Here is a 19,517-nt window from a genome sequence, read left to right on the forward strand (position 1 = left end):
CACCCCATCAGCATTAACAGTCGTCGACGACAACTCAGGCGGCGGACAAGACGTCGTGTCGCAGTCTCGGCCTGTGCGGCAGCAGCCGCCGGCGTAGTGCGCTTTGCAGGCGTAGAAGCCTGTTGGGCAGATTCCATCTTCGTTGGTGTGGGAGGATGTGGTGGAGGTGGATAGACTGGTTGGGCGGGCGGGGGGGTTGAGGTCGTTTGTGGGTGTTGATGCTTCGGTGCTGGTTGATGTTGGTGGTGATGGGGGCTGGGGGGAGAGGTCGGTAGAGGTGGATAGGGTGGTTGTTGAGTGGAGGGTGAGGGTTATTGTTGTTGTTTTTGAGCCTTCATTATGAATTGTTAGCTCCTTTCGGTCTTTTTTCTCTCTATCTCCCCGTGTGTCTGTAGAGACAGAAGGGAAGGGAAAACGAAGTAAACAATAAAAGAAGAAAGAGAGAGAGAACATACATCCCCCAACAACACACTCATACCCATCAATACAACACCCTCCCCCTACATCCTTCCCACAGGTGGTATATCCACTTCCACACTCGCCAACTGTTCCACCTGCGCAGGACTGTCCCGCTGGACAACAGCCTACCTCACTGTTCACCAGCTCGCATGTTTCGTTGTCACCGCAGCAGGTGGAGGGGCGGTTGATGGATGTGCAGGGGGAGGTGTTGGGGGGACAGGTGAATGTTCGGGCGAAGAGTTGGCGGATTTGGTGGAGGGCGTTGTGTTGGTTTGGGGTTGTGGACGAGGTTGGGGTTTTTGGGGGGTTGAGGGGGTAGATGCGGGGGTGATAGTTATTATTCTCTTCGTCTCTTTTGGCTTTTGCTGCTGCTTCTGATGCTTCTGATGCTGCTTCTGGTGTGTGGAGATCGAATTGATAAGGTATGGAAGAAGTATTTGCAAAAAGCCAATACTCCGGAAAGAACTTCTCGCCTTCGTCGGGGGTCATTTTGCGGATTTGAAGGGTTCTTTCATCATTCTTTTGTCCGCTGTTTGGTCTAGCTGCTGCTGATGCTTGTCCTATTCCCAGCAGGGCAATTGTAATGACTTTGAGATAGGTGGGTTTCATTCTTTACTGTATTTTTTTTTGTGTTGTTAGATTGTTGTCCCCAGAGGAAGAAAATATGGATTAACATACCTATGTGGATAAAATAAGATCGCCTGTCGATCTGGAGTCGACTCATGATCGCTGGCTGCTATTTATTCTAGGTGGTGAAGAACAAATCAGATGGCTGGGATATGGGACTCCACTCGGATGAAACATGATTGTCGTGGCCATGTATTCGTATATCGTATAGACAGTTGGTTTTGAACTAATGCCTGGACACGCTTTTCATTTCAGCTAGTTACCTGATGTATTTCAGGCAGGTTTGTTTCGTAGAGGGGTTTTATATAATATAATATCGATCTGTATAATTGATCAGTCCATTCCCTCGATATATATAAAATGACGCGGTGAGCAGTACATACAGCACTATAGAATGATGATGGAAAAGTCATTTGTCCAGATTCCTCCTATAATCACTCCTGCTTTCCCCCCATGGATAAAACCCATCACTATACTTCCGAATCTTCTGAAGGAGATTTCTCTTCACAGCTTCTGGATAAGCATACAACTCCCTACTCGGCATTAACAAGACAAAGCGCATAGCTAGAAAAAGCCAAACTCTCACAATTGATCCGCACCCCGACGAACCGCATAAACCTCATGCGGAAATTCCTGATCAAGAGTACCCGTAAAGCCCTGTATCTCGAGATCGATGACAATATGGACCTTGGCGCCGGGAATATCACTCGGTGGTTGATAGTGAATGAAATGGCGAGTTGGGTCTGATGATGCGTTGGAGGGGAACTGTGTGAAGTAGAAGCGGGCGAATTCGTATGGATCTTGGTAGTTCATTTCGTTTTCCGCGACGCGGAGGATGATTCGCTTTGCGTTGCTCATTGTTGGGGATATTCTTTGGTGATGTTGGGAGGGGTGAGGAGGAGGGAAGTGAGATCAAATTTCCCCAGTCTTCTAGGCTTTTAGTTCTGGGCCTCTGTAACTAGAGATGTGTATGATACCTGGTTGATACGAAGGGACTGTTTATGCCGTGTTTCTTATAAGCATAGCATGCGACTAGGGTATTCTCTCTGTATAATATAGAAGGTGTAGCAAACGATGCTCTTTCACCGCCAGTTATATCTACATTGAGGTCATGATTTATTGTGCTTGTATCTACTCCACACTCCGTATTATACGGGGTAACCTCTATCTCTGATCAATTTGGTGAACTCGTTTCAATCAATTAAAGAACGATGCTAGCGGTACAGTAGACAACTCGAACACATGCACTATCCCCACATGAAAAGTGAGCTCAGTCGAAATACACTGTGAGCAGAGCGAGACCATTCAAAACTGCTATCCAGTCAACCGTTGCCTCTGCATTGCCATACGCGAACTGCTAGCTTGTGCTGGATGCCGTCGACTCAATAGTCTTCAACTATACCGCAGTAGGACGAGCGGCGGCAGTCACAGGCGTCCCCGAAGCCGTAATCGTCGAGCTAGACTGCTCAATAGACTTCGCAGCCGGAATAACCGACGGCCCAGGCACAACATATTCGAGCGACTCATAGATATTGACCAGAATACCCGGGTCCGTCGCCTTGTACAGCTCCTTGCCCGGAACACCCTCCGGCTTAGCAGTCCCGGAGCCCGTAACCTCCAGATTAAAGCACTGCATGTAGTTCTGCGCACCGTTCTCACTCCCCGCACCATGCAGGGCGATCGTCTCATGGCGGAGAACGTAATTGCCCGGCGCGATAGTAGGCGGGATCTGCACCATCCAGGAATTGTTATTCGCGATCATCTGGTCCGCGCCCCACACACCGGGGACAGGGTCCGGATCGACGAGGCCGACGCCGCCGATCTTGAAGAACTTCAGCGTGGTCTTGTCGACGGTCTCGCAGCTGCCGTCGCAGCGCGCGAGGTAGTCGATCATGGGGCCGTGGTGGCTCTCTGGCCAGGGGGTCCATTGCAGGCTGATGCTGTCGCCTGCTGCTACGACGGCGTGGCCGCGCGCGTTGGTCGCGTCGAGATGGCAGATGATGTCATCTGTGGCGTAGGCGACGGGCTCGACGAAGCCGTTGGCAGTGTTGGGCGTTTGCCAGGCGATGACCACGGGTGGGTCGGGGTTGTAGGGGTCGGCGCCGATGTCCCAGCCTTTGTAGCTGACGCCGTTGATCACGATGTTGGAGACGTGGCCGTGCGCTGATACTTTGGAGGCTGACAGGATAGCTGCCAGAAGGGCAGCGGTTTGCTTTGGATGCATGCTGGTGGTGGATTGGTGTTATTTGGTACTATGATGAGTTTCTTTGCTCGATCCTGTGATGAAGTGCAGTCAGGCATTGGGCTTTATATAGATGGCACCCCATAGAGCATTGATATTAGCCGTTTGACCAAAACACCATAAATGTCAATTCCACCAACGACGGAAGATACTAGATGCAAAACACGCCCCTCACTGAAGACTTGGCAGCGGTTATCCAATCTCCCCAATGCCACTATTCTCACCTCCGGATAAACCACCGCGAAATTAAACCACCCTATCTGGTGACTGAGCGCCACACGGAAACGGCGGTCTTCTCTTCCATATGGCGGCCAAGTCCCCTTAATATAAGGCCAGACTGCAGATGGTGGATTTATTCACCACATGGCAGCCGAAGCGCTGGGGAGAGGTGCTATGTAGTAGCCGGACCGGGGTATCTGGTCTAGAACGCATGATATGGCTGCATTCTGGTCTTGGCTGATATGAGACATGGTCATCTGCATGATGTGATGCGAGACTATTCTTGTTTCCCCACGGAGATGAACCCTGTCGTACTAGGTTAGACTGCCGGTTCTTCAGCTTTAATTGATCCGACATGAAACGCGGGGTACAACTCGGTTCTCGTGTCGCAGACCGTCAATGGCTCATAGCCACAAGAATAGCACCCATATGGAGGATTTATGAGATAGGGCTAGGTTGGACCCATGAGTATTGAGTTCCTCGATACAAAGGTAGATAATGTGAACAAAACAAAAGAAAAGAAAAAAAACGGGGCTAACCTGAAGTCTGCGGATAGGAACTGATACACGAAATAATCAGATATCTGCGTGTGAATCATGTTGTAGACATATGAATGCCGAGGGATCTATTGAGCCGGATAGTCGGAGAGATCCTCCGAGTCATGAGATACTTCACTGTTTGTTGATTTGTAGACAACTAGTCGTCTTCTGGACAGTATTGACAAGTATTGCACAAGTGTCAACCGAGGTAGACCAGACTAATCTAATATGCATGTATACCGTCATTGGACGAGTCTGAGACTTCCTGAAAGATAACCTACCTAGTCATCTACCTGTAACAAGACCACATTGCTGACAAACTCATAACAATTCGCGAATATCAAGGAAGGTGAAATGTGAACAGGATTAGAAAGCCACAACTGATTGACTACTTATCTCAAGCTAGTTATATGATAGACACGCCTCCTTAACGAGCATGGACCCCTCAAAAATCCGTATCATCAGAGAGATCACGTGCTCCGACGCGTCTGCAATATTCGAGGTAGACCTAGATGGACAAAAAATATGCACTGAAGCTTGACCACGACGACGGCGACCCCGGATATACCGAAAAAGGCCGTGATCTGGGCCGATTCCGCTGCGAATTGAACGGATATCGGAAACTTCACACTTCCGGTGTCTGTGCGCGCGGTTTCGTTCCAAAATTCCACGGCTCCATTGAGCGAATCGATCCGGCGGCATTCCACCCTGTTTTGCAACACTTCGCCCAAGACAAGCTCAAGCCGAGAGCAATCTTGCTAGAGTACTTGTCCAATGCAGAGAGTCTAAACTGCGTGAACTACTCGGACGCGCTCTACCCGCAGGCCATTGAGGGCATGCAGGAGATACACAGAGCGGGTGTGCACCACCAGGACATCTACCCCAAAAACCTTCTGCTTGTCCGTGGAAACCCCGATAGACTGGTCTGGATTGACTTTGACGTTGCAACGACCTTCACCGACTGTGGGCCTGAGCAGCTGGCTCGCTGTGACCATGAAATTGCGCTTGTGAAGGGATTTGGGGAGGCACTGGTACGTATGCTGTTGCTGCCTGTGTTATAAGCATTTAGCGTGCTAACTAACGAATATAGAGAGATGACCAGGCTGAGGGACTCCCGCCGAACACGAAATTCTATTGAGGGTCCCTATTAGCTGTAACTGCAATTCTAGAGTCATAGATGGATATTGTACCATCCATGTTGTCTACCTCGAGCTTGAAGTAACACCCCACCATGGTGTCTCTCTTAAGGGTAGCAATAAAGGCTGGAGACAACCAGAGGCTTCTAGACAGTAAAGTTTTGTGATACTTCAAGTAAGCTGCGGCGTCCCGTCCCCTAGTGTGACCCACCCCCGCGCTATTCCTTTGCTTATTTTCGACCATATCGATGATGACCAGGCAGCTATATCGACGACGCGTCCAAAACGAATGCTTTTAGAGATACCTTACTGTGGAAGGAACCGCAGTGACCCACCCCGGCGCTAATCCTTTGCTTACCCCTAATTATATTAATGATAACCAGGCAGCTATATCGACGACGCGGTCAAAACAAACGCTTCTATAGGGTATACTGTGGAAGTAACCGCAGTGGCCCACCCCGCGCTAATCATCTTGCTTGTTTCTGACCATATAATGATGACCAGGCAGCTATATCGACGACGCGGTCAAAACAAACGCTTCTATAGGGTATACTGTGGAAGTAACCGCAGTGGCCCACCCCGCGCTAATCATCTTGCTTGTTTCTGACCATATAATGATGACCAGGCAGCTATATCGACGACGCGGTCAAAACAAATACCTCTATATACTATAGAAGTAACTGCAATCAGTTAGTATGCCAGCTGACTTGTGGGCGTTTCCAACACTATTTAACCATCTGTATTTCGCTCATTCTTGTAACGTTCTGTAGCCTTCTTGACAGGACTCAATCCCATCAGTTTCATCCTCCTTGACTATTTTCCCTCTTTGACTGTTTTCCATTGCGGATTTCTACATCTATCAAATCCTTCACGTTTTACCACTTTTACAAGGTTTGTCCATCTTGATATCCACAACAGCCCGATCCTAACAATTAGATAGGACAAACATACCAATGTCTCCTACGTTCTTTGTCTGCGGTGCCACCGGTGCCCAAGGAGGAGCAATCGCCAATCATCTCCTCCAACAGCAAGCCAACATCCGCACCACCACTCGAAACACCGACTCAGAGAGCGCCAAAGCTCTCCAGTCCCAGGGCGTATCCATCATTAAAGGCGACTGGGACGACGAGAACGCCCTCAAAGAAGGCATCAAAGGCTGCACGGGCCTCTTCCTCAACACGTTCCCCAGCCTGCAAAACCCAGTCCTGGAAGTGGAGAGAGCACGCCAAATCCTCAACATCGCCAAAGAAGCAGGCGTCAACCACGTCGTCTACTCGAGCGCCTTCGCCATCCACGAACCAGAGCGCCTCGACCACTGGGACGCCAACAGCCGAGCCGCCGGAATACTCCTCCAAAAACAGGCGGTCGAGAAGGCTGTCCGCAGCGCGGGGTTCGAGTTCTGGACGATCATGCGTCCTGGCTTCTTCATGACGAATTTCCTGCCGCCGACGGTGCTGTTCTACGGCAACATTCCGGCGACCGGCAGCATAGTGTCGGCCCTGACGCCGGAGACGTTGTTGCCTCTGGTGGATCCTAATGATATCGGGAAGTTTGGCGCCGCGGCGCTTCTCGAGCCTGCTCGGTTTAACCACGCCGAGCTCACCCTTTCGGGTGAGTTGATTGGCGTGGATGATATTATGAAGGCGCTGTCGGATCTGACTGGGAGAGACTTAAAGGCAATCTATCTGTCCGAAGCGGAGATTGAGGAGCAGAGCGCCAAAAACCCGGTTTTTGTCGCGCAGAAAATGATGCGCACGATGTCGCAGTTTCATGACGCGGAGTTGTCGAAGACGTGGGGGATACCGACGGGGAATTTTGCAGAGTTCCTGGAGAGAAATAAGGAGAAATTTCTGGCGGTGTATAGGATGGTATAGCCGTAGACGAACAGCATCCCCATGGTCAGTCGCTTGTATCGGGATGCAACGGCATTGACTGAGACGCTGGTCCCGCGCACATCGGCTGCGAGAGCGACGGATGCAAGAGGCAGTGTCGGTCTCTGCCTCAGATTTGACTAGCCGGCTTGAATGATGGATTGAGTAGGGATTATATTATTATTTGTTTTGTTCATGCTCTACTGCGCTTATTAGGGTAGGAATATGTTGATGTAATCACTTTCACTGATCACTTGATTAGGCCTAGATTACCACTAGGCAGGGAAATCTTACCTAGTTCTGTATATAGATATCTTCCTCTTTTCTCATAGATTTTTTTTATTCGTTTTGGAGGGTTTCTGTTCTCTGGTATAATATCCAAGGCCCGGGTAGGAAAGGAGAAGTTATCGAGTCTGGTGCTATCAAGTCCTATTGTGTCCCAGTTGATGGTGTTGTTGTGAACAGATCCAAACCATCTCGTCGGTCAGCCTCCAGAGCATTCCCATTATTGCTAAGAAGCTCACGCATTGTAAGCCTGCTAGAGACCGGCCCACAATGGGGTGGGCGTAAACGTAGTCGAGCGCCACGTTTCAGGAGGATATAACCTTGGTTACAATCGAGGCATTTCGCCAACGAATCAATAGCGAAAGCTGACGACTTCCCAGATGTGCCCACGTACGCACCCTTCAAGGGAACCGATATTAGGAAGTCACGCCATAACAGACTAGGTTGTCTAGCCGGACACAGCGCCAGACATGACGGCCATCCAACGCGATATCTCAGTATGGCATATTCACAGTATCGCAGCATGAGAGACCGGAGAAGGGATGGGTCGCGAGACAACGTCCACACGGGAAACAAGGCAGTACCATGGAGCATATGATGAATCTTAACATGACTTCGGATGCGTTCTTTTTCATAAGTGGAGGAGGTAGGTAGCCAGAGTGCTGAATCGCATGAGGTTTCCATTGGCCAAGCGTGATCTACGTCGAGTGGTGAAGACGCTTTAACCATACAACACTGGTGCAACGGCTGGTATTTGCTGAAGCCTCGGTGGTAAATGACTAACCCTGCAGTTCAACACTTTAGTTAACTAAAACAGAGGCAATTACAAACATTCCCCTTGGCGCGTGGAGCTAAATCGTAGTGAAGTAGTAGTGTGGCTTGGCAAGACAGGGGATAGATATAAGGCCATCCGGTTAACCTGGTCTTTTCCCCCTCTCGTAACTTAGTACCCATACAGTCGGCATCTTTGAACATGCATGCCCCGCTTATAGCTATAGTCACTGGCGCGGTAAGTCTGCTCCATTTGAGGCCGGTCCCTTCTCACATGGTTACAGAATCGAGGCATTGGTCATGCCATCTGTGCTGCGCTTGTTCGGGACTTCAAAGGCCCTTTGATTGTATACACAACCTCGCGTACTGGGGCCGTTATTGACTGGACGGGAACATCTATCCCTCCAACGGTGCAAATTCGACCCGCGCAGCTGTGTCTCACCGACCAGGACAGTATCGCTGCTTTGCGCACGAGGATCAGCAGCGAACACGGCGGCTGTGACCTTCTCATCAACAACGCCGGGATTCTCTATTTTCGAGAGGACATAACTGCCGAACAGCGCAAAGAAACCTTGGACGTGAACTATCGGGGGACCCTCAATGTAGGAGCTCAGGCTCAGAACTCCCTCCCCCCTTCGTTTGCAGTCACTTAATAACCCAAATTTCCCCAGGTCTGTCAAGCGTTCTTACCAATTATGCGCAAAGGAGGCCGCATTGTCAATATCTCCTCCCAAACTGGCCTGCTAGAAAATTTCCATCCTCGCTTGCAGGCGCGGTTTCTGACCCCTGACCTCACTCTCAGGGAGCTTGATGCTCTGATCGACGAGTACAGCGTATGTTGTGTGGACCAACTCTTTCTCTTCTTGCCAGCTTGTCACTGACTGGCCTGTCATTGAAGTCAGCAGACCAGAAAACCGCGACAATGTCAGGCTGGCCGCCATTAGCCTACAAAGTCAGCAAGGCCGCCCTGAATGCCGGAACGCGAATTCTTGCCCGCGACAATCCCAACTTGCTGATTAATAGCTGCTGCCCCGGTTGGGTGAGCACGACCCTGGGTATGCAGGCAGGTCAGCCACCCAAATCTGTTGGTGAGTGCAAGCACCTGCTCTCCCCGCAGACACGTTGCTCACCATGGCAATAGAGGAGGGGGCGAAGATCCCGCTACGATTGGCGGTCGGTGATATTGGGCAGGTCAGTGGGCGGTACTGGGCGGACGATTCGGTGGCAGATAAGGGCAATGGAAAGGTCCAGGGTTGGTAATAGCCCCGAGGTAGCAATGAGATCCTCAAAGAAGACACCAGACGACGGTCTTAGGATCAGGGATTGACACCGATCATCGATATTGTTGGACCAGCAGTTGGGGATGTCCCAAATTATCACTTATTTGAAGATGATACGGAACACCATCAGTTTGCACTCATACAATTGTCAGAGTAGACTACCTATTCTATGATGCCCAGCTTATTATTAACCACATTGATTCTCGAGCATGTGTAGTCACACTGCATCATCCTCCAAAAACAAATTCTACCCAAAAAGGCAAGGAAAGTATCATACTGAAGGGACATGGGGCCGGATGACGGAGATACAGCAGCTATCAAGAGAGATGGAAGAAACAGTTTGTAACCTGCAGCACTGCTCCGCCATCATGGCTGCGCTGGTCGCCCAGCGTGGGCCGCGACGATGACCTCGTTCTGTCGCCAACCGTATTGAAGGTGGAGTAGATCGCGAAGGAAGCCCGTCGAGGTCGACAGTTGATTGATCTGCGCGTACGTGTTGTTCTCAGTGAATATCGAAGACTCCCTGACTCTCAGTCGCACGACCACCCTGTACATCAAAATGTGAAGGTTTCACAGGCGGCCTCGGAGAAGCCTCCGTCATGTGGTGCGACACCAGCGACATCGAGCTGCATCCGTCACAGCGCCCCCAGTAGACATTCATTAGGGAGGGGGCACACAGAGCGATGTCTAGCATCAGATGTGGCTTGGCTTGGCTTGGCCAGTGGCTCGAAGATTATCAATTGTACGGAGTATATATCAGATCAATACATTTCTTATCTTGACGGGCGGCCTTGCTTGTAGAACAAATTGGAGCATGCTCTACTCATCAATTGCTTCCATGGTCTAGCGGTTATGACATGAGTCTCATATAGAATTATATGACGCCAAGGAACACCTTGGTGAGCCATCTCAGGGTCGTGGGTTCGATCCCCACTGGAGGCACTTATTTTTTCTTTTTTCATACTACAAGTATCATTGTATATTGTATAATTTGTTTTTATTTTTGCTCATCTCACCTCCATGTTCTACAGTCAGCCAGTATCATGATATATAGTTTATCTGAATAAAGAATGAACAATAGACAAACAGTACTAGCAACCCCCGCAACATTGAATTCCATACCAAAGGAATGCAAACCCATAACTAAGCAATCACCTGATCAATCGCCCAAAACAGCCTAGCGTCGTCCAAGCGAGCGCCCAAGGCCCACACCGCCCCGGCGGTCGGATCGGGGGCAAAAAAGCACACAACGCCAAAAATCCGTCCCCAAACCCTAACGGAACGAAAGAAAGCCTTCACTCTTTCGCTTCATCCACACCCGCCCCCCCAGCGAACGACGACCGCCAAACACCGCCCCAACACACCCCTCCCCCCCAGGTTTTCCTCGCCTCACTTCGACCTTCAAGATGACTCACGAGTCTGTGTGGTACAGCCGTCCTCGCAAGTATGTATAATCTGTCTGGTTGAAGATTCGGTGTTGGTGAATGAATTGATGATGGACGGTGAACTAATGTCTTCGCTCGATAGGTACGGCAAGGGCTCCCGTGGCTGGTGCGTTTAACTACCTCTCCTCCCTCCAGGTTATACCTGCATTTTTAGCGACTCGAAAACGACAGTTGGATGTGGATGCTATGTGATGGGAAACGATCGGAAACGTCAGCTTGACATGGGATACGGATGAACTGACTTCTTTTCTTCGGAATAGCCGTGTCTGCTCCAACCGCGGTGGTCTGATCCGCAAGTACGGCGTATGGATAACCTGATTGAATACCTGGGCGCAGGAAATGGCGCATGGTGGGATCTTCATGCTGACAGGACTATAGATGAACATCTGCCGTCAGTGCTTCCGTGAGAAGGCCACCGACATCGGCTTCAACAAGGTTGGTTTCTTCCTTCTATCCGTCTATTGTGTCGCACTTGGCGCATTTCCTCGAAATACGGCCCACTCGACTTCGCAAGGAAAACACCAAATCTTCTCGACAGATACTAATACATCAACTACAGTACCGCTAAATTACTCGCTCATCTCTCTATCCCTGTTCACGAATTCATTCCGTCATGTGCTCGGCGCCCCGGTCTTCAAACCAACCCCATGGGAGGAACCAGGAAGGAAACGAAAAAATGAAAAACCTAGACGGGAAGGAAAGAAGATAAGCGTTGCTGGGAGGGGGAACAAGAAAGGGAAATTTCGTTTCAGAGGGGAAATTTGTTTACCGGTGTGGACAATTTCTTCTATTCTTAAATCTGAAATGAAATCAAAAGGTGTCAATGTCAACGTGATGTCGGGCGCAAATTCCCCTTACCCTTTTTTCTAACCTTTTTGGTGGTTTCTTGTTTTCTTCTTTTTCGTCGGTTCAAGATTATTTGAATTGAATTGAAATGAGGAATTCCTTTTACTTGTTATCTTCTCGCGCCATTGGCCTGTTTTCAGGCATATATGCATCCGTCAGACTCGACATACGGTATTCGACAACTCTACGATATCTCGACCAGCCAAAGTAGCCTGGATATTCCGACGCAGGCCTCCCACAAACGAACGGTTGAACATCTTCGATACACTCGCCCAAGCCCATCACGCATTGAACCCCGACGATGCGCACAATTGCAATTTGCCTTTTTTGCCCATGCAGCTGCCCGACGCCCGTCGCTCGTCTTGAACCCGTCAGACATATGTTCTCCATCATTGCCTCCATGGCCGGTTGTTGTAGGGCTTTTGTAGTATACCTCGCCTGGTATGCATTTGTAGAAGTCGGAACAATCAATCGCATTGTTGCAGACAGAGTAATTGTGGAATAGTGCGACATGTGTCAAAATCGGCCAAACGTTAGCTGGCTCGCGGGGTCCTCACGCATAGAATTGTTATCTTGGCTCGTCATGTCTTTTGCGATCTTGGGCAGTTATTCTTCACTGCTCTGTGTAGTCATTGGTGGCATTTTTTTTTTTGGCTGTTTTTATCGGTCTTGACAGTGCTGAGGACAGGGAATGGTTATGATGGTAGGTGTATATAGACTAGATTAAGGGAGCGTCTACCTTATCTACGGAAACATAAGAAATACAGAAAGATAGAAAATGGATCTGCAATAAAGAATATTCAAACGAAAGCAAGAACCTCGCATCTATATCGACGCCATGTTGGTGGTACATAGGTACTACCCAAACAACCACCGGCCAGATGCAGGCGAACAATCGAGCAACGACTAGGCATCCAGCAATGAATTTTAACCAAGTATTTAACTAACCAACCAACACCTACCGAAACTCCACAGCCGAATCCAAATCAATCAATCAATTATATGCAAGACATCAAACCACACGACTCACTCTCAACCTCAATCTTCATCGAAAGAAAAAGTAAACTATGACCGCGGAGACGCCAACGACCGAAGATTATAAAAGAGAAGATAAGCGTCCGCATTCAACACATCAGCCTCAGTCACAGCCGTGACCTGGTCATCGTTGAACAGCGCCCACTGGTCGCCTTGGCGGCAGTAAACGTAGTAGTGGCCTGCGTCGAGCTTGCCCTTGTGGACGACGGCGGAGGAGAGGTCGTAGATGAAGCGGGATTTGTCGACTTTGGAGTTGGGATGTGTCGTGTAGGGGAGCATGTTGATTGACATGGGGAAGTCGATGCGGCCTTCGAGCTTTTCGGAGACGGAGAAGGTGTGTTCGAAGCGCTGTTGATTGGGTTAGATGTTTCTGGTGGTGCGGTGAGGAAGTATGGGGGAGTTAGGGAGGACGTACCTTTAATTGCATGCATAGGATGGCTGGTAATTTCTTGATGCGTAACTGCTTGGTCGCTTTCTGGGGGGTGTTCCCACAGCCGCTGCAGTTGTACACGTCTGCCATTAGCTTCTCCGGCGAAGTGAAGCTCTCCAGACAGCCGCTTAGAGTGGGCGGGGACGTTCCATTGCCACCCATGGCGCGTTTCTTTGCCTGGACCTGGACGTCGAGACTGAGATCTACCATCGGGTCTTCCGTGCGGGTGACGTTGCCGCATTTGTCGCAGGTCACACTGCTGCGGAGCTTGCCGTAGAAGGTCTTGTGGAAAAAGCACGAACAGCCACCTTTGTGACTGTCGTTGTGTCCCTCGGTGCTGGCGTGGAGCTTGTCGACAAGAAACTGGTAGTACTCGTGTGCGTCTTGTTGTTGGTATCCCGCTAGCGTCTGGAGACTCGTCAGACATCTTCCCGTGAAATATCTTCCAAGCGGATGAACTTACAGGGCTGGCGCGCCACGAAGCCAAAAGGAGATTCAGCGCCGCGAAGCCTTCGGGCTTTTCACTGCTGTTGAAATCAGCGAATGCCTCCGCAACGGCACACCCGATGCAATCATTGGTATTGCAGTCGTGGATCTGGTGCCCATTGCCCAAGAAATACGTCGTGAGGATGGGATCATGCAGCAATGACTGCAGGATGACGTTTAGGTAGCAAGTCTGCCCGAGGTTGAAGAGTCCCCTCACACCTGTCTTGGCGCAAGGGCGCTTCGTCGCGTTGCTCCTAATGTACAACTCGTCGCTGGAGCTGTCGCTAAATCGCCGTTTTTTGGCGACTGGTGACATCGTTAATTCCTGGGGCAGCACTGACACGGGCCGGAGACATACCTTCTAATGCGCTCTCGGGCGGGGACGACCGCAGCCGTTCCAGGCCGTAGTCGTAAACAAAATCCCCGCAGCCTTGACAGTAGAGCAAACGGCCTCTGGACTCCATATCTAGAAAGAGGTTAGTCAGTCAGTCCGTCCGTTCGTCGGTCGATGTCTCTCGACAAGATTTGATATCCCTACAGAAAGAGTGCCCCGTCTTGTCCGCGTGGGCTTTTCGCTCGTTACTCAGACACGTATCGGCACATGTCAAGCACATGTACTTGGGTTTTAACAGTGTCGAAGCTCGAACAGCGGGGTTCTGCTTGAGCGCGGTCTCGAGCGACTTAGGATGGGGAGCCAGCGCATTATGCGCTTTCATAAAAGAGGCCCTGAACTGCTCGGCCACGCCGGGATCCTGCCCCAGCTGAGTGGCAAGATGCTCTGGAACAAACGGTCAGTATCCATCCGAGTCATACCTGTACGAGGGTCACACTCCGGGGGTGGGTGCATACCGCAGCCAAACTCCGACTCGGAGAGAAGCGACACAGAGATGACACTGGCCATGGTGACAGCTGCCATGATGCCGAGGTCTGGAACAGGACAGACAGATGCGGAAAAATTGCGCGGAGGCTAACCACCGATGGGGTGGAGTACAGGACCCCAAAGTGTGATGCCGATAGAGATCACCAGAGGGTTGCCAAGGTTCTGTACGTGGACGCTAAAGACGGATGATGGCAGGATGGGTCGAAGGGGGTGTGTGTGTGAGAGTAGCGGTTGTGTGAATTGATGAGTTTCAATTGCAGGTACCGCAAAAGTCTATAGATTGTAACACCATCAATCAAGAGGTCTTGTGGGTATGATCACATCCGCATTGTGTGCTATGGAGGCCCGCCTCCAGTGAAAAGAGTGAGAGTGATAGGTGAGAAGGCAAAGGTAGTCCGAGGTACGGATTGTGTCGAGACTGACGGGCCAGTTCGCCCTCCGTGTTCCATCGGCGGACCCGTCCCGAGCGCTAATCGGTATTCTTCTTGACAATACTCCGTAGACCAACAGTCTTTATGATATGATTAAATAACTACGAATTAAGTGAAGAATTAATTGAAAAAATACAAGCTGCTGTGGTTCTTCTGCTTCTCTTTTTTTTTTTTTTTTTTTCTGAACCAAAGTTGACAACGGGCGGCGATAAGAAATCGGGACCGTATTTGATTCGACGGACAACGTACATATACAGAATGGATGTATGACATATAGATGTGTCGATGACTGAATATATGGAATATTGCCCAGATTTTACTGTACTCACTTGATGCTCTCTCTAGTGCTGTAGTATAGTTTACAGTATTGCTTTCCAACTGCACACGTAGACTACCCATCATAGACTCCTCATACAAGCATCAGAAATAAACATTGATCATAACTAGAATCGTCCATATCGGTCATAAATAGCCCCTTCGTAGTCACCCAATCAAGAGGTGCGACCGGGATGAAGCTTTCCACATCCCCAGGTCTTTCAGGCGATGTACCACATTGCCGCTGTCCTTGAAATTGGAATGCTGGGCTGGAGGGTCGTGTCGTGCGATGACTTGGAATTATCTGCACACGCTGGTGTAACCCGCAGTCCCCTGCATTTGCGATTGTACCCATAATCCACCAAATACCCCAGTGTCCAGCCACGCGTCCAGCCACAGCGGTGATTGTATGACAAGGCCATATCGCTCATCGAATACCTCTCCCCCGAGGCAGTGCGCTCGGGCGCGCTCGGTTGGAGCCTCGAGTGGTATAGCGCCCACCGCGTGTCGAGGACCCTCGGGTGGTCCCGCGCGAGTAACCGGTCGATCGGGGGGTAGGTTTGGTCGAGATTGTGGTGGATGGGTGTTCGACGAAGCCGGAGGTGTCGGTGGTTCTGAATCCAATGCCACGGGTCAGCGTGAGGGTCGAACCTGGAGAAATGGGCTGGGACTTACAAAAACGTCTCTTCGGGGGGAGCCTGCGACTCGGCTTCGGCTTCGGCCTCTGCGGACTTGTCAGCACCTCCGTCCTAATTCGTCATTGAGGATCGAGAAAATCCTACCTTTCTGTGCCTCTGCTAGTTTCGCTCTCCGGAACGACTCGGGAATGGGAGCCTACAGTCCTCAATCAGTATGGAAAGATCCCTTTTGGCTCTCGTCCAGCCTGGGGTGATCATACGTTTGGAAAGTCCACACAGAACGCGTTCATATTCATCCCGTAGAGGAAACTCGCAAAGCTCTCGCTGAAGCGCGTCAGACTCTCATGCATTAGCTGGAGGTGCATGAAGTTGGCCTCCAGGTCTGCCATGGAGTCTGCGAGCTCCGCAAACTGCGGTTCCAGCACATTGATGGCCGGCTCGGAATAGCCCGTGTGGCCGATACTGCCTCCGTAGCCATGGGCGTCGCGAAACGATGACCGCGAGCTGGGTCGTAGAGGGGTTGTGGGCCGCGAGGACGGACGGGGGCGAGAGGCGGATCGAGGGGCAGAGACAGAGGCGTCCATTATGATGTGGTGGGCCGGCAGTGCAGGATCGGGAGGCACGAGCGTTTGGGAATGTGGGTGGCTGAAACCGTTTTGATTGACGTCAATATAGTCTGTCCTTGGTCATAACCATGCAACGAGCTTAGAGTTTTCGAGGCGCCGCTTGATCCCCCGTGGGGTTCTGTCTGTGGGAACTGGAAGGTTAACTCGGTGTTTTGAGGTTTAGTGTTAGTGTTATTGAGTTAGTGGTATTGATGCAAACACGGGACAAGTGCGTGGCCGGAAGGACTGTCTGTGCCTCAGGCTGTAATGACAGGTACCAGAAAGATACCTGGAAGTTACCGAGCCAGATAGGTGGAACCGCAGCAGATCCGAGGTACCCTAAATGTACTGGTCTGGATTCCTGGTTGGTCTGTCCGCTTACAGAGGCAAACCCCCGTGGTGGCATTACCAGAAAGATAGAAAAACACCGCCATCGCCATCGCCATCGCCATCACTCCTGATAAACCTCATTGGATCCCTTTCGCTCCCTCGAGTTCTCCTTCTCTTCCCCGCACCCAACGCCCCTCCCCGGAGTTAAACCTTTTCAGAGGCCAGATCGACATCCACCGTCGTGTCTATCATCAGTGGCTGACACCTCCCATCAATTAATTCAGAACAGCCTCTTTCCCCCCTTCGCCCCAGACGAGGTACTGGATCGTTTTAATCTTGATAAACCTTGTGGTCATTCGCTTCTTTACCGAATTGAGCACATGCATGTGTGCTCGCCTTTAAGCCGCCGTCTCGCACATTCCTCGGCCAAATCTACCTTTCAATTCCCGACCCAGCGGCTGCGCCATCCTGTTCGTGTGCAGGTCTCCCGTCCGTTGCATCCTAGCCCAGCCCATCTGGCCCTGTCTTACCCACCTGCGCGTTCCCTCTCCACTTTTCCTTCATTGAAAGAACCGAGGGAGGCTTCATCTTTCTGGACGGTTACATTCACTTTACTCCTAATCTGTGGAGGATCCTGGCTTCACGATAAATACCGTAATCCCCGAGTCGATTCGCTTCCGCAGAACGACGACGTTCCGTCTGATTCCCAACCCTCCGAAGAATCTTTCCTTGGTGTCCTCGATACGTTCAAAGGTATGACGAACGCAGAGGCAGCACCGGGTACCGTGGGGAACCTCACCCCCGAGCAGGAGGCCAAACTGCAAGAGCTTTGGATCTTGCTGTGCAAGGTCTGCGGCATCAAGCTGGATGGCCTTGAAGCGGCGGAAGCCCCCGGCTCCCGACCCGGCTCCCAACCCGGCTCGTCTCAACAGCCGAAACGCCGGTGGACGCTTTGGGGTGGGAAGGACGAGGATGCCAGTGATTCCGCCAGCGTCAAATCCGGCAAGGGAATCTCATCCGGTCTTTCCGGCATCAACCTCGATGGGGACGACAAGCACGGTCAGTCCAAGGAATTCCAGCAGGCCCTGGAGGACATGACTCCCGAGGAGATCCGCGTCACGGTCTGGAACATGGTGAAGCAGGACAACCCCGACTCGCTACTCCTGCGCTTCCTGCGCGCGCGCAAGTGGGACGTCCACAAGGCGTTGATCATGTTCATCTCGACCATCCGGTGGAGACTCCATGATGTCAAGGTGGACGACGATATCATGAGGGGCGGCGAGCAGCTGGCCTATGACCAGACCAAGAGCGCCGACGCCGCCGAGAGGAAGAAGGGCGAGGATTTCCTCACGCAAATGCGCTTGGGAAAGAGTTTCCTTCACGGAGTCGACAAGCAAGGTCGGCCGATCTGTACCGTCCGAGTACGCCTACATAGGGCCAACGAGCAGAGCGCCGAGTCTCTGGATCGGTTTACCGTGTATACCATTGAGACCGCCCGCATGATGCTTGTGCCCCCGGTTGAAACTGCCGTACGTTCTCTTACTCTTACCTGGCAGGGTTGAAGGATAGACACTGACCGATCGCAATAGTGCATTGTTTTTGATATGTCCAATTTTTCTCTGGCGAACATGGTATGTACATCCGTCGGACAATATTGTATTTTCTTTTGCTAACAGTATCGTAGGATTACCACCCCGTCAACTTCATGATCAAGTGCTTCGAGGCCAACTACCCCGAATCTCTCGGCGTCGTTCTAATCCACAAAGCCCCATGGATCTTCTCAGGTTAGTTTCCCCTCTCTCAATATATCGCCAACCAAATCTAACCCACCGTCCAGGAGTCTGGAACATCATCAAAGGCTGGCTCGACCCGGTCGTCGCCTCCAAAGTGCACTTCACCAAATCTTACCAAGACCTCGAGAAATTCATCAACAAGGACCAAATCTGGACCGAGCTCGAAGGCAAAGAAGACTGGGAATACAAGTACGTGGAGGTCAAGCCCGACGAGAACAAGCACATGGAAGACAGCGCCAAGCGGGACGCCATGATCGCCGAGCGCCAGGAGCTAGCCAAGGACATCGAAGCGGCCACCGTCGGGTGGCTCATCGCCTCCCGGAAGAAGGACCAGGAAGCCACCAAGGCCGCTGTCGAGAAGCGGGCTGGTCTTATCGACCGACTGCGCGCCCAGTACTGGGAGCTTGACCCTTATATCCGCGCTACTTCCCTCTACGACAGAGTGAATATTATTCAGGGCGGCGGAAAGGTCAACTTTTACCCTGAGGAGGCTAAGAACCCTTCTTCGAAGAACAGCGCATAGTCGGTTTGATTTGGTCTCCGTTTGGACTCGATCGATTCGATCGTTATATTTCGGCTCATAGACATGGTCGTGAAACTGTTTGCATAGCCTCTATAACATGTGTATAAAGCTTGGACTAGACGTGGTTGATTGATTGATTGATGGGGTTTTGTGTCTGCGGCGTCGGATTACACTATCATGAATGGACTGTGTCTTCATCTCTGGTATATAGGTCCTTTAGATTGCATATTAGCTTATTTTATTCCAGTTGACTATTATATATTATGGGGTGTGTTGCATAGTAGTAAATTGCCCTTTATTTTGCTACGTTATGTACTTACATTGATGACTG

General features: G+C 50.9%; 10 protein-coding genes and 1 non-coding gene across 11 annotated transcripts; 6 read left to right on the top strand and 5 right to left on the bottom strand.

Moving 5' to 3' along the window:
- Window positions 1–1,495: 1,495 nt before the first annotated feature.
- P168DRAFT_324753 (uncharacterized protein) lies at window positions 1,496–1,960 on the bottom strand (the record flags this gene model as incomplete). Its single annotated transcript, XM_024840888.1, has 2 exons — window positions 1,673–1,960; window positions 1,496–1,619 (listed from the first exon to the last, which is right to left on the bottom strand). Exons 1-2 carry the CDS (start codon window positions 1,942–1,944, stop codon window positions 1,496–1,498), a joined length of 396 nt encoding a protein of 131 aa, XP_024695918.1. The 5' UTR covers window positions 1,945–1,960.
- A 522-nt stretch (window positions 1,961–2,482) lies between these two features.
- P168DRAFT_315841 (putative endo-1,4-beta-glucanase) lies at window positions 2,483–3,310 on the bottom strand (the record flags this gene model as incomplete). Its single annotated transcript, XM_024839940.1, has 1 exon — window positions 2,483–3,310. The coding sequence occupies one exon, from the start codon at window positions 3,308–3,310 to the stop codon at window positions 2,483–2,485; it is 828 nt and encodes a 275-aa protein (XP_024695919.1).
- Window positions 3,311–4,485: 1,175 nt separating this feature from the next.
- P168DRAFT_93680 (serine/threonine protein kinase) lies at window positions 4,486–5,642 on the top strand. The gene is made up of 2 exons (XM_024842223.1): window positions 4,486–5,117; window positions 5,177–5,642. Exons 1-2 carry the CDS (start codon window positions 4,599–4,601, stop codon window positions 5,222–5,224), a joined length of 567 nt encoding a protein of 188 aa, XP_024695920.1. The 5' UTR covers window positions 4,486–4,598; the 3' UTR covers window positions 5,225–5,642.
- Window positions 5,643–5,679: 37 nt separating this feature from the next.
- P168DRAFT_93632 (NmrA/HSCARG family protein) lies at window positions 5,680–7,309 on the top strand. Its single transcript, XM_024842221.1, has 3 exons — window positions 5,680–5,915; window positions 5,993–6,113; window positions 6,163–7,309. Exon 3 carries the CDS (start codon window positions 6,176–6,178, stop codon window positions 7,094–7,096), a length of 921 nt encoding a protein of 306 aa, XP_024695921.1. The 5' UTR covers window positions 5,680–5,915; window positions 5,993–6,113; window positions 6,163–6,175; the 3' UTR covers window positions 7,097–7,309.
- On the bottom strand, window positions 7,264–8,381 carry P168DRAFT_93759 (uncharacterized protein). Its single transcript, XM_024842224.1, has 2 exons — window positions 7,388–8,381; window positions 7,264–7,296 (listed from the first exon to the last, which is right to left on the bottom strand). Exon 1 carries the CDS (start codon window positions 8,105–8,107, stop codon window positions 7,523–7,525), a length of 585 nt encoding a protein of 194 aa, XP_024695922.1. The 5' UTR covers window positions 8,108–8,381; the 3' UTR covers window positions 7,264–7,296; window positions 7,388–7,522.
- On the top strand, window positions 8,344–9,409 carry P168DRAFT_302281 (NAD(P)-binding protein; the record flags this gene model as incomplete). Its single annotated transcript, XM_024838642.1, has 5 exons — window positions 8,344–8,387; window positions 8,434–8,751; window positions 8,821–8,982; window positions 9,048–9,237; window positions 9,267–9,409. The coding sequence occupies exons 1-5, from the start codon at window positions 8,352–8,354 to the stop codon at window positions 9,407–9,409; spliced, it is 849 nt and encodes a 282-aa protein (XP_024695923.1). The 5' UTR covers window positions 8,344–8,351.
- Window positions 9,410–10,261: 852 nt separating this feature from the next.
- Window positions 10,262–10,371, top strand: P168DRAFT_t37. The gene has a single exon. It is a non-coding gene; the product is annotated as a tRNA-Met (tRNA).
- A 408-nt stretch (window positions 10,372–10,779) lies between these two features.
- Window positions 10,780–11,713, top strand: P168DRAFT_287825 (40S ribosomal protein uS14). The gene is made up of 5 exons (XM_024836656.1): window positions 10,780–10,873; window positions 10,957–10,980; window positions 11,135–11,177; window positions 11,253–11,309; window positions 11,434–11,713. Exons 1-5 carry the CDS (start codon window positions 10,836–10,838, stop codon window positions 11,440–11,442), a joined length of 171 nt encoding a protein of 56 aa, XP_024695924.1. The 5' UTR covers window positions 10,780–10,835; the 3' UTR covers window positions 11,443–11,713.
- A 791-nt stretch (window positions 11,714–12,504) lies between these two features.
- P168DRAFT_264311 (putative ubiquitin C-terminal hydrolase Ubp8) lies at window positions 12,505–14,932 on the bottom strand. Its single transcript, XM_024834852.1, has 6 exons — window positions 14,521–14,932; window positions 14,210–14,449; window positions 14,030–14,137; window positions 13,649–13,977; window positions 13,171–13,593; window positions 12,505–13,103 (listed from the first exon to the last, which is right to left on the bottom strand). The coding sequence occupies exons 1-6, from the start codon at window positions 14,585–14,587 to the stop codon at window positions 12,786–12,788; spliced, it is 1,485 nt and encodes a 494-aa protein (XP_024695925.1). The 5' UTR covers window positions 14,588–14,932; the 3' UTR covers window positions 12,505–12,785.
- Window positions 14,933–15,306: 374 nt separating this feature from the next.
- Window positions 15,307–16,718, bottom strand: P168DRAFT_287828 (DASH complex subunit DAM1). Its single transcript, XM_024836657.1, has 4 exons — window positions 16,196–16,718; window positions 16,080–16,131; window positions 15,973–16,021; window positions 15,307–15,911 (listed from the first exon to the last, which is right to left on the bottom strand). Exons 1-4 carry the CDS (start codon window positions 16,517–16,519, stop codon window positions 15,725–15,727), a joined length of 612 nt encoding a protein of 203 aa, XP_024695926.1. The 5' UTR covers window positions 16,520–16,718; the 3' UTR covers window positions 15,307–15,724.
- A 287-nt stretch (window positions 16,719–17,005) lies between these two features.
- On the top strand, window positions 17,006–19,430 carry P168DRAFT_264316 (CRAL-TRIO domain-containing protein). Its single transcript, XM_024834853.1, has 4 exons — window positions 17,006–18,399; window positions 18,460–18,501; window positions 18,555–18,654; window positions 18,708–19,430. Exons 1-4 carry the CDS (start codon window positions 17,251–17,253, stop codon window positions 19,184–19,186), a joined length of 1,770 nt encoding a protein of 589 aa, XP_024695927.1. The 5' UTR covers window positions 17,006–17,250; the 3' UTR covers window positions 19,187–19,430.
- Window positions 19,431–19,517: the final 87 nt, after the last annotated feature.

The sequence above is a fragment of the Aspergillus campestris genome, assembly GCF_002847485.1.
Source record: "Aspergillus campestris IBT 28561 chromosome Unknown P168scaffold_2, whole genome shotgun sequence".
Lineage (NCBI taxonomy): Eukaryota > Fungi > Ascomycota > Eurotiomycetes > Eurotiales > Aspergillaceae > Aspergillus > Aspergillus campestris.